At 45.2% G+C, this 12,802-nt stretch overlaps 1 protein-coding gene across 1 annotated transcript in view; it reads right to left on the bottom strand.

The window, feature by feature from the left end:
• The window catches only part of lrp1ba (low density lipoprotein receptor-related protein 1Ba), a 453,831-nt gene that overhangs the window by 360,350 nt on the left and 80,679 nt on the right, over positions 1 to 12,802 (bottom strand). The window contains exons 16-17 of the mRNA XM_060911172.1: positions 7,953 to 8,072; positions 6,686 to 6,814 (exon numbers count right to left, since the gene is read on the bottom strand). Coding sequence (XP_060767155.1) covers positions 6,686 to 6,814; positions 7,953 to 8,072 — 249 coding nt within the window. The remainder of the gene's footprint in view (positions 1 to 6,685; positions 6,815 to 7,952; positions 8,073 to 12,802) is intronic.

The following is a 12,802-nucleotide window of genomic DNA, read 5'->3' as shown; positions in this document are numbered from 1 at the left end:
AGGGACATGGCAGTTTCCGCGAGGAGACTGGTGATTGGTGAAAGCGGCCGGATATTTTCTTTGATTGACAGCTCGTTTCAACTATAGACAGGCAGCGGTGAATCTCAGTTCAGTCCCATGCGGATTCGCAAGTGCTGTGGTGTATTGTAAGAGATCAGCTTACATTTCGATTTCATTCATTACATACGGTTTCTACCAGCTTTTTTAGTTTGTATATATTTTCATTGTAAATAAAGTGTAAATATAGTGTTGTCAAGTTTGCTATCTTAGTTCCAGAAATGTCGTTTATTTGAGTGACTGAACTTGAACTTGAGGGGGCTAGTCAGCTAGCAAGAAAGCTGCGCACGGATGCCAAGCATTGCTGATTTAATTTTGGCGAAGCCATTTGCCAGTCTTCCTTTCGAGAAAAAAATTAAAATTAAAGAGCAGGGTAGACCAACGCCTCAAATTGACTTGGTGAAAAAGGTAGGGAATAATACTCGTTCCTTTCAGCTCTCCTGGTACGAGAAAGTGAATTGGCTAACAGCAAGTGACCCACATCAACAACAGTAAATAGGCTACTTTAGTAATATGTCATGGATGGACCAGAAATATAGAATCTATTTAAAATGTTTATGCTGAGTATATTGTATTGGAATATATATTTTTCTGGATATGAATTAAACACAGCTACAATTTGGAAAACATTTTTAAACAAAAACACAGCCGAGAACATTTCACACTACAGACCTGGATTAAAAGTGAAGGGTTATCAAAATTGTCAATAAAACATTTCTCAGTCAAAATAAGTAAAATATAGGGAAAGTGTCATTGAATGAAATGTGTGGCCCCCAGCTCTATGTTTGGCTCCCCAAGGTCAGTGCTTGTGCCTATTCCAGAACACTCTGCTGTTACTGCTGAGGTTCCTCACAAAGAGCTGCTTTCAATAATGATCAATTTTTAAACAACATGCCACAATTTTAAAATATAAAATATTAAAATATACCCCTCCCCCCCAACACCACCATCATGTATATTGGACAGTAGGCTAATGGGCCAAAAGAACCTGTTATTTCACAGTTTGTGACCCTGCCAACAATCAGCCAGATCAGAGGCAAGAGTATGGGCAAAACTGATGTGTTTTCTTTTAAAATCTGGAAATGTCGTAACCGACCAGCCTCCCCTGTTTGAAAGACTACCAGCCGCCACTGGTATGAGAATATATCTGGCCATTGTATACCAGGGAACTTACTAACATTGTCCGTCCACTCTTTAATTAAATGCGGATCCGGTAGGCGATGTCCACTTGTTAGCGTTAACTTATTTATGTAGCATTCTCGATCTTCTAATGACAATTGTTTGGCATAATCTGACAGCTCATAATGCCAGTCTATGGGCAGCGCCATTGTTTCTGGGTCCAGGCTGCGCGCGCATCCTGGCAACGGTCGGTTTGTTTACAAACATGTGAAAGGGTCTATAGACGTCTCCTCACTTTCAACGAGTTCTTGAAAAATGTTCAAGTGGAGCGTCTGCTGTACGAGTCCCTCCTCCCAGTGAGCCGTTACTATAGCGACGCTAACGTATCAGAATGAGCACATTAATATAACCCTGTGATTTGCAGCTGCATAATGTTGCGTGTTCCTTCGTGACGTTCACCAGTGGCACGGAGTCGGAAACTGAAAGTGTATATTTTCTGAACCTGAGATTCCGAGCAGGCGGTGTGGTTTACTAGCAGCATGACACTGATATGATGGAGATAATTACAGCAGAACGTAGATGTTAGATCAGATATATGAGGATATAAGCTGCAGAGCATCAGCTGCCAGAGTGTTTTTCCATCAACACACGAAGCTTTAAACTCTTTCATGCCATATAAACTGAAGAATGATTAATGTTGACATAAGGTACCTCAATTATTTCAAATTTTTTGAGAGGATTTTCACGCGTATGAAGCGTGATTAAGTGGCTATTTATTTCTGGCGCTGACAGTCAGTCTTCATCAGCGTGAATGAGTGTTGATTGACTCTTCATTAAGATCAGCCTTATTTACCATCACACCCTGCGTTTAATTATTTTAAGCGTAACGGATTTAAAAGCAAACATCCGAGATCAGATGCACTCCTCTGCCATGAACATCCCTCGTTTCACCCCTTACTGGCAATTTCACTCTGAAAAAATGTGTTTTTTGTCCGTTTGTGTTAATTGTAAGAGTGTTGAGCATGGGCCACCTGACAGTCCGTTTGTGTTAATTGTGAGAGTGTTGAGCACGGGCCACCTGACAGTCCGTTTGTGTTAATTGTGAGAGTGTTGAGCATGGGCCACCTGACAGTCCGTTTGTGTTAATTGTGAGAGTGTTGAGCACGGGCCACCTGACAGTCCGTTTGTGTTAATTGTGAGAGTGTTGAGCACGGGCCACCTGACAGTCCGTTTGTGTTAATTGTGAGAGTGTTGAGCATGGGTCACCTGACAGTCCGTTTGTGTTAATTGTGAGAGTGTTGAGCACGGGCCACCTGACAGTCCGTTTGTGTTAATTGTGAGAGTGTTGAGCATGGGTCACCTGACAGTCCGTTTGTGTTAATTGTGAGAGTGTTGAGCATGGGCCACCTGACAGTCCGTTTGTGTTAATTGTGAGAGTGTTGAGCACGGGCCACCTGACAGTCCGTTTGTGTTAATTGTGAGAGTGTTGAGCAGGGGCCACCTGACAGTCCGTTTGTGTTAATTGTGAGAGTGTTGAGCACGGGCCACCTGACAGTCCGTTTGTGTTAATTGTAAGAGTGTTGAGCATGGGCCACCTGACAGTCCGTTTGTGTTAATTGTGAGAGTGTTGAGCACGGGCCACCTGACAGTCCGTTTGTGTTAATTGTGAGAGTGTTGAGCACGGGCCACCTGACAGTCCGTTTGTGTTAATTGTGAGAGTGTTGAGCACGGGCCACCTGACAGTCCGTTTGTGTTAATTGTGAGAGTGTTGAGCATGGGCCACCTGACAGTCCGTTTGTGTTAATTGTGAGAGTGTTGAGCACGGGCCACCTGACAGTCCGTTTGTGTTAATTGTGAGAGTGTTGAGCATGGGCCACCTGACAGTCCGTTTGTGTTAATTGTGAGAGTGTTGAGCATGGACCACCTGACAGTCCGTTTGTGTTAATTGTGAGAGTGTTGAGTACGGGCCACCTGACAGTCCGTTTGTGTTAATTGTAAGAGTGTTGAGCATGGGCCACCTGACAGTCCGTTTGTGTTAATTGTGAGAGTGTTGAGTACGGGCCACCTGACAGTCCGTTTGTGTTAATTGTGAGAGTGTTGAGCACGGGCCACCTGACAGTCCGTTTGTGTTAATTGTAAGAGTGTTGAGCACGGGCCACCTGACAGTCCGTTTGTGTTAATTGTGAGAGTGTTGAGCATGGGTCACCTGACAGTCCGTTTGTGTTAATTGTGAGAGTGTTGAGCATGGGCCACCTGACAGTCCGTTTGTGTTAATTGTGAGAGTGTTGAGCACGGGCCACCTGACAGTCCGTTTGTGTTAATTGTGAGAGTGTTGAGCATGGGTCACCTGACAGTCCGTTTGTGTTAATTGTGAGAGTGTTGAGCATGGGCCACCTGACAGTCCGTTTGTGTTAATTGTGAGAGTGTTGAGCACGGGCCACCTGACAGTCCGTTTGTGTTAATTGTGAGAGTGTTGAGCAGGGGCCACCTGACAGTCCGTTTGTGTTAATTGTGAGAGTGTTGAGCACGGGCCACCTGACAGTCCGTTTGTGTTAATTGTAAGAGTGTTGAGCATGGGCCACCTGACAGTCCGTTTGTGTTAATTGTAAGAGTGTTGAGCACGGGTCACCTGACAGTCCGTTTGTGTTAATTGTGAGAGTGTTGAGCATGGGCCACCTGACAGTCCGTTTGTGTTAATTGTAAGAGTGTTGAGCACGGGCCACCTGACAGTCCGTTTGTGTTAATTGTGAGAGTGTTGAGCACGGGCCACCTGACAGTCCGTTTGTGTTAATTGTGAGAGTGTTGAGCACGGGCCACCTGACAGTCCGTTTGTGTTAATTGTAAGAGTGTTGAGCACGGGCCACCTGACAGTCTGTTTGTGTTAATTGTGAGAGTGTTGAGCACGGGCCACCTGACAGTCCGTTTGTGTTAATTGTAAGAGTGTTGAGCACGGGCCACCTGACAGTCTGTTTGTGTTAATTGTGAGAGTGTTGAGCACGGGCCACCTGACAGTCCGTTTGTGTTAATTGTGAGAGTGTTGAGCACGGGCCACCTGACAGTCCGTTTGTGTTAATTGTGAGAGTGTTGAGCACGGGCCACCTGACAGTCTGTTTGTGTTAATTGTGAGAGTGTTGAGCACGGGCCACCTGACAGTCCGTTTGTGTTAATTGTGAGAGTGTTGAGCACGGGCCACCTGACAGTCTGTTTGTGTTAATTGTGAGAGTGTTGAGCACGGGCCACCTGACAGTCCGTTTGTGTTAATTGTGAGAGTGTTGAGCACGGGCCACCTGACAGTCCGTTTGTGTTAATTGTGAGAGTGTTGAGCACGGGCCACCTGACAGTCCGTTTGCTTCTTTAGTTTCTGCGCTGAAGCTTCAAGGCTAATGTAGCAAAAGCACAGTGAAAGTGTCCAGGCGCCAGTTTAGCAGCGTGCAAACAGCACGCCTAATTTATCACTCACTCACTGACACTGGTGCGTCTGACACGGGGAAAGTGCTGCCTCAGGAGGTTGTCTGACACAGTGAGGCATCCAGGACCATTCGAAACTGATCGAACTCTCATTTCCTGTCTTCTAAGATTCCTTCACACAGCCTCCAGTTGAAGGTAACGTCGATGTATCCTCAATGCTGCCTTTTACCCATAAATCCGTGTGGCAGCTCCCTCAAACAGCAGAATTAAAAAAATGAAAAAGATGGCAGACTGAACTTCACAGAAAAGTGATTTTGGGTACAAGTAAAAGTTTTTTTTTTTTTAATTCAATTTTTGAAAAGTTACTGAGAAATAAACATTGCACTCTCTAAAACGCTGTGACTCTAACCAAAAACATTTATTTGATATGATTTGTGAGGCATCCGCTAGCCAACTAGCTGACTCTCTGTTTCCGTTACACAGCGTGCTGACGTCACACGTCACCGTAAACGCCATCCTAAAAGGTCGTTCAAAACCAGCGTCCTTAAAAAAATGCCTTCAGTCTGTTACTGCAGTGAGGCAACAAAACAGCAACCTTCTGTTCCTACAGCAGCCACTGTACAGACATTCGAGTTCCGGAACCGCAGCTCGGTGCTGACGCTGTGGAATACCTGCTGAAAGCTGACTGGCTGAAGAGGACCGGTGTTTGATTTGTTATCCAGACATACTTAGATATAGCATTTCAGATTAGCACAACATTGCAGTGCTAATGCCAAATTACTGCAAAGTTACACATACGGATACTGATAATCTTCTACAAATGTAACTCCACCCACTATTGGTGACCACGCCCCAATTTCTGCAGACCTCCTCAGAACCTTGGTGGTCAGATTTCACGGAAATTAACAGTAGAAATCGAATATAAACCGGATTATATATAATCCAAATCACTTTTAATGTACGATTATGTTTTCAAAATGGAGCTGCATCGTAAACATGTCACTCATCACCAATCACTCATCACTGATCACTCATCACTGATTAATAATCTCTAATCACTCATCACTGACCGCTCATCACCAGCTGTTCATCACTGATCACTCACCACCAATCACTCATCACCAACCACATATCACCGATCAATAATCACTGATCACCACATATTCATCGTCAATCACTCATCACTGATCATTCATCACTCAATCACTCATCACCTATCAATAAATCACTCATCACCAATCACTCATCACCGACCACACGTCACCGATCACCACTTATTCGTTGTCAATCAATCATCACCAATCATTCATCACCAATCACTCATCACCGACCACACATCACTGATCAATAATCACTGATCATCACTTATTCGTTGTCAATCACTCATCACTGATCATTCACCACTCATCACCAATCACTAATCACCAACAACATATCACCAATTAATAATTACTGATCACTCATCACTTATCAATAATCACTAATCACAGACCACACATCACCAATTAATAATCACTGATCACTAATCACTCATTGTCAATCACTCATTGCCGACCACACATCACCGATCAATAATCAATTAGCACTCATCACTGATCACTAATCACTCATCGTCAATCACTCATCATTGATCATTCATCACCAACCACACACCACATATCAATAATCACTCATCAACGATCAATGATCACCGATCACTCATCACCGATCACACATCGCCGATCAATAATCACTGATCACTCATCAATGGTCATTCATCACTGATCACTCACCACAAATCACTCATTATTGATTGCTTATCACTCATCACTCATCACTGATTACTAATCACTCATCACTGATTCCTGATCACTGATTACTAATCACTCGTCACTGATTACTAATCACTGATCACGACAGCTTGAGGAGCTATGACTGTTTATCTTGTAATCCTTTTGTCTCTCTTTATCCGTCTCGTACACTGAGGGAACCCATGTGACCAACCTGATACAGTTTGACGCTAATCTTCAGTGTTAAAGTTCACATTTACAAACTGATGTATAGCTGCTGCTGCTGCTGATGATGATGATGATGATGATGATGAGATGAAGAATGTTCTCACCAGTTTTGGCTTTACAGGAGCGCCTGTTTGTCTGGAGACTGAACCCATCCACACAATCACACCGATACGAGCCCAGCGTGTTCACACACATCTGACTACACACACTGTAATGTGCACACTCGTCACGATCTGAAAAAACAAACAAACAAACAAACAAAATCACTTTAACATCATTCAGCCTACACACACAAACCTCATGTCACACACTCAGTAAAAGTGTAAACGGTGTTCGGGTAGAATGTGCAATTAAAGTCAGCGCCCCCTCCTGGTGATGATTTATTTTATCTCCACACTCAAGTTTGAGTCCCAAATTCACTTCCCTGATTAAACCACACCCGTTTTATGGGTGATGTTTAGCTTCGGACATGTGACTGACTTCCATCAGCAACTTCACCGATATTCTACACTGATTAAAGCCGAGTGTAATTATAATTATAATCATCACCACCTCAACGGGCGGCATGGTGGTGTAGTGGTTAGCGCTGTCGCCTCACAGCAAGAAGGTCCTGGGTTCGAGCCCCGTGGCCGGCGAGGGCCTTTCTGTGCGGAGTTTGCATGTTCTCCCCGTGTCCGCGTGGGTTTCCTCCGGGTGCTCCGGTTTCCCCCACAGTCCAAAGACATGCAGGTTAGGTTAACTGGTGACTCTAAATTGAGCGTAGGTGTGAATGTGAGTGTGAATGGTTGTCTGTGTCTTTGTGTCAGCCCTGTGATGACCTGGCGACTTGTCCAGGGTGAACCCCGCCTTTCGCCCGTAGTCAGCTGGGATAGGATCCAGCTCGCCTGCGACCCTGTAGAAGGATAAAGCGGCTACAGATAATGAGATGAGATGAGATGAGATGAGACCACCTCAACAAACTCCTAATCAGGAGACGAGGCTCATGAGACGTCTGCGTGATGTAACGTGAGCTGTGCTGATCCGTGAGTGGTGCTCAGTTTATGTTTACGGGAACATGAACACTGGTGATACTGAACATCAGAGTGTGTGTGTGTGTGTGTGTGTGTGTGTGTGTGTGTGTGTGTGTGTGAGTGAGAAGGTGTATTGATTGCAGTGTGTGTGAGTGTGAAGGATTTTCAGTCATCAGCAGCTCTGTAAATATTTACATCCTGAGAGGATCATCTGCTTTACTGCTGCACTGCAGAACATGAAACATCTCACACCAGCGCAAAGATGAATCGGGTTTGTCAAGGAACACAGCTACACAATGGGATTTACCCACACGTCCTCGTTCGCGCTGTGTGTGTGTGTGTGTGTGTGTGTGTGTTTCACCTCGGCACGTCCTCCCATTGTCTTCCAGCTCCATTCCATCTGCACAGTAACACATGGCTCTGGTCTTCATCCTCACACATCCAAACTCACACTGCAACTCTCTACAGCTCTGCAGCAGCTCTGAAACACACACACACTCCAACTATATACTGCATGTACACTATAGATAAGACAAAAACACAAGTCTGACTCTTTAATCCAGAGTGATTTCTTCTGTTTGTGTCATTATCACAGTCCTCATGGTTGTGAAGATCAGCTCGTGTCTGAAGACATGTGGACATTAAAGCTGCTTCCACTCCGTTTCACCAGTCACACTGTATTATACGTATAATCCCACGGGGAGTGGCTGCAAGGCGAAATACAGCTGCTTAAAAAAAATAAAATAAAAAAAATCTAAAAAGATTTTCCATGAAAATACCAAGTGATATTAAGCACTTTTTTGTTTTTACCTGAGTGGTGTTGCTAAGCGATTATGACAGAGGTGGACAGTAACAATATGCATTTACTTCAGTTCTCTACTTAAAGGGATAGTTCGGGATTTTTGACATGAATCTGTATGGCATCCCCATCAATAGTGTCGTGCAAACACACTGCCTTACCCCTGACAGCATCCTGTGAGTCCAGTTCTTGTCCAGTTTTGGTCCAGACGAAAGTAGTCCGGCAAGTTTGTTGGGGTCACGAAAGTAAAACGTTTTTCGTCTCAAAACAGTATGTATTCAAAAGAGTGATATATTTGCATCACAAAACCGTTGCCAAATAAAAAGTCAGACCTCGAAATCGCTTGGCACTATTTTCTCTCCCTTCTTATCACTGCGCGCTGCCGCCAGGTGACAGCGAAACGCAGAGCCACTAAGCTGGTGGGAGACCAAGGCTGCACTCTATCCACGGCTTACACACGGAGGATGTGTATAGTGGCAGCATCTGTCCCCCCAGAGAGGATCTTTTCAAAAGCAGGACAGATTATAACTGAGAGGAGAAACAGAATCAGAATTAACTAGTTAATTGCAGCAATTAAAGGAATAGGTAGGAAAAGGAAGGCGCAAAGACACTGCGCACCCATTTTCAGGCGCTGCGTGGTGTCTTTGCGCCTGCAGCGGTGCTTTGCCTGTGCTGTGGCTGAAAATAGTTCCAGATATAAATTGGTCTAGTAAATCCCTTCGTGTTAATTTGCATTGATATGTGTACTCGATGTGACTGTACAAGTCATGAGAAATAATTATAAACAATCTTGAGTTATTTATTTCACTTTTGTAACGACAATGCTAGCTGGACACACCGGATTACAGCGACTACGCTAAGCTAAGCTAACCGGGGCGTTTACAGATCAGGACAATGGCTGGGTCGGCTACAAAACGCTTTGGCTCACTCATCCAACTCTAGGGACTGCAGGGACTGACTCAATTTCATCTGGGGGTGGCGTACTCCTTTAAATCAAAAATAAAATCTCAGGAGCCGTTTGGGAGCCGAAAGAGCCGGCTCCTTATAGTAAGAAGAGCCAAAAGAGCCGGCTCCCGAAAAAGAGCCGAAATTCCCATCACTAGTAAACAATGAATGAAACAGCCGTGGCTGTCACCTGGCGGCAGCGCGCAGTGATACCGAGGGAGAGAAAATAGTGCCAAGCGATTTCGAGGTCTGACTTTTTATTTGGCAACGGTTTTGTGATGCAAATATATCACTCTTTTGAACACATACTGTTTTGAGACGAAAAACGTTTTACTTTCGTGACCCCAACAAACTTGCCGGACTACTTTCGTCTGGACCAAAACTGGACAAGAACTGGACTCACAGGATGCTGTCAGGGGTAAGTCAGTGTGTTTGCACGACACTACTGATGGGGATGCCATACAGATTCATGTCAAAAATCCCGAACTATCCTTTTAAGTACACTTTCTAAGTATCTGTACTTTATTAATTTTTTGGCAACTTATGACTTTAACTTCACTACATTTGAAAGGCAAATCCCGTACTTTACACTCCACTACATTTCTGTCAAGGTCCTCATTACTGTGAAGCAGCTTTGAAAGTGGACATTTCTGTCTTTTCTTTTCTAAAACGTGATTGGGTTTCTCGCAGGTGACACTGAGAGCCGATCAGTAATCACTAGGGTCACGCCACATCCATAGACTGGATAAAATCAAGTTCAGTGATTTCTCCGCAGCATTATTTAACACCATCAGTTGACGGCAGAATGGAAGGAGGCGGTTCTTCTGGGGAACGCGCGCACTCATGGCGAAAGCTAGAACCCATGTTTCAGTTTTCTGAAAGAACTAAAGAGTCATTTCGTTTTAAACGTTTGCTTTGTTTGCCTAAAACGGAGCACATCACAACCTACGAAAACTCGCCGTCTGACCTGCGGAAGCACATCGAGGTCTGTAAACATTTTATTCCAAGAGAAACCTTGCAAAGAAGTTGTCTGTGCTTTTAGAGCTAGCGATAGCATTGCAAACGTAGCTATGCAATCTGGTCAGTCAAATGACTTTGAACACTAACACTGTTCATGTGACATCCCACTAACATTTCCACCAGCATACTCCCACGTCACACACACGCAGCTCATATTCGCCTGATTTCCTGCCTTCAAAGCCGCAGTGAAGACACACAGCCTCCTCATCACCAGAGTGACCCCAACATCTGCAAAGCTAATCTACACAGCATGCTAGGCTAGTTAGTTAGCGGATACTAGCTAGGACGTTGTTATGGTTACGGTGTGTGTGTCTCGTGAGCCGTTTCTTTTCATTTCGTATCAACACAAAAAACACCATGTGTGAAAAAACACTAAAGCGCTGACCAAATAACACCATGGGTTTTACAACAGAGCTCTTCTTTATTTTTGCCTTTAATTATTTGCTTTACGTTTTGTGAACACTCCACGAGCGTCTCAGACGGCTGCTGCTCAGCCACGTTCTCTGTGCTTGTTGTAGAGACGCTCACACTGCAAGACTCGTCTCTGCAATTTTTTTTAAACGTCCTCAAAAAGATCAACAGCTTGCAGTGTGAGAAAAATCACGTGGCTGAGCACGACGGAGGAGCGCAGCAGCAGCAGCAGCAGCAATCGAGGAGCTCCACAAAAGTACTCTGTAACAGGGAAATCAGTGCATTTAAAGGTCATCAGCAAGGGTCGGAGGTGAAACGTAGAATATCAACTTTATTGTCTAGAAGAACGACCCAAAAAGCGAATTCAATCTTCCTGGTGTCTGATTTGCACCTACAATTGAATAAAACGGTTAAAATATACTGTTTTGCCCAATTTCCGAAGGTTTGTTTACATCTCACTTATGCGCGCTTTCACCGCCAGGGGGCGTCGTCGTGACGTCATTTAAGCCAAACAGACCGGGAGCAGCTCTGTGTTTACCTGCGAACCGAGCACACGTGTACGGACTCTGGTCGTGAGAGGTTGTGTAAAATGTCTGATAGCGAGAGCGATTTTGAAGTAGGAACTCTCCAAATTGAATATGGAGAGGTGAAACCGTATCTGTATGACCCTGTGGCCGTTGCGAAGCAATCGGTGAATGTGGCTCACTGGTTTGACCGCGCAGCCTCGGAATCGGACGGCGACTCGGCCGACTCTGATCGCGGTGACCCCGGACCTCAACAAGACTCGCGCCCAAACGATTTATCCTGGTAGTTATGAGAAATTCCTACTTTCGTCGTAATACTAAATAAGAGTCGTTTTGAAGAATAATGAAACCGCCTCCCTAGTGGATATAGGGAACGATTACTGGACAGCGCGCCGGTAGGCCACATTAGCCTGCCATCCGCGGCATTATACTATTTATAGCCGACTCTAAGCGAGGAAATCTCCCTTTTGTCTCATTTCCACAGTGATTGTACAGGATCCCTCAGGATTCTTGACTTGTCAACTGCAAGCAAAAGTAAAAATGTTTCCCTCCAATCTTCTCCTTTTGCTTCAGCGTTGCTGCTCCGTTTCTCCTTTGACTGCTTGATTTTGTTTCACGCACACAATCCACTCTCTCCACCTCTTCTCCTCTTCCAGAAAAAGCCAACCCACTCACTCCGCCTCTTCTCCTCTTCCGGAAAGAGCCAACCCACTCGCTCCGCCTCTTCTCCTCTTCCGGAAAAAGCCAACCCTCTCGCTCCGCCTCTTCTCCTTTTTCAGAAAAAGCCAACCCACTCGCTCCGCCTCTTCTCCTTTTTCAGAAAAAGCCAACCCACTCGCGCCGCCTCTTCTCCTTTTTCAGAAAAAGCCAACCTACTCGCTCCGCCTCTTCTCCTTTTTTGGAAAAAGCCAACCCACTTGCTCCGCCTCTTCTCCTCTCTCGGAAAAAGCCAACCCACTCGCTCCGCCTCTTCTCCTTTTTCAGAAAAAGCCAACCTACTCGCTCCGCCTCTTCTCCTTTTTCAGAAAAAGCCAACCCACTCGCGCCGCCTCTTCTCCTTTTTCGGAAAAAGCCAACCCACTCGCTCCGCCTCTTCTCCTCTCTCGGAAAAAGCCAACCCACTCGCTCCACCTCTTCTCTTTTTTCGGAAAAAGCCAACCCACTCGCTCCGCCTCTTCTCCTCTCTCGGAAAGAGCCAACCCACTCGCTCCGCCTCGTCTCCTCTCTCGGAAAAAGCCAACCCACTCGCTCCGCCTCGTCTCCTTTCTCGGAAAAAGGTAAAAGCTTCTTCCTGAACGGGTCCCGTTGTTACAGTTCACTGCACAGCAATAAGGCATGGGGGTTTCTCTTTGGGAATTCCTGAACGCACGTCTGCACTCAAGCCGAACGGCAATGTGAGTAAACGGAAGTGGACTCAACTCAAGCGGTTTGTTTGGCTTGAATGACGTCACGTGCCGAGTGGTCACGAAAATAGCCGAACAGAAATTCACCGCGATCCGCACTAACTTATTT

The sequence above is a fragment of the Neoarius graeffei genome, chromosome 27 (genome assembly GCF_027579695.1).
Source record: "Neoarius graeffei isolate fNeoGra1 chromosome 27, fNeoGra1.pri, whole genome shotgun sequence".
Classification (NCBI taxonomy): Eukaryota; Metazoa; Chordata; class Actinopteri; order Siluriformes; family Ariidae; genus Neoarius; species Neoarius graeffei.
This window is presented reverse-complemented; position numbering and strand designations above follow the sequence as displayed.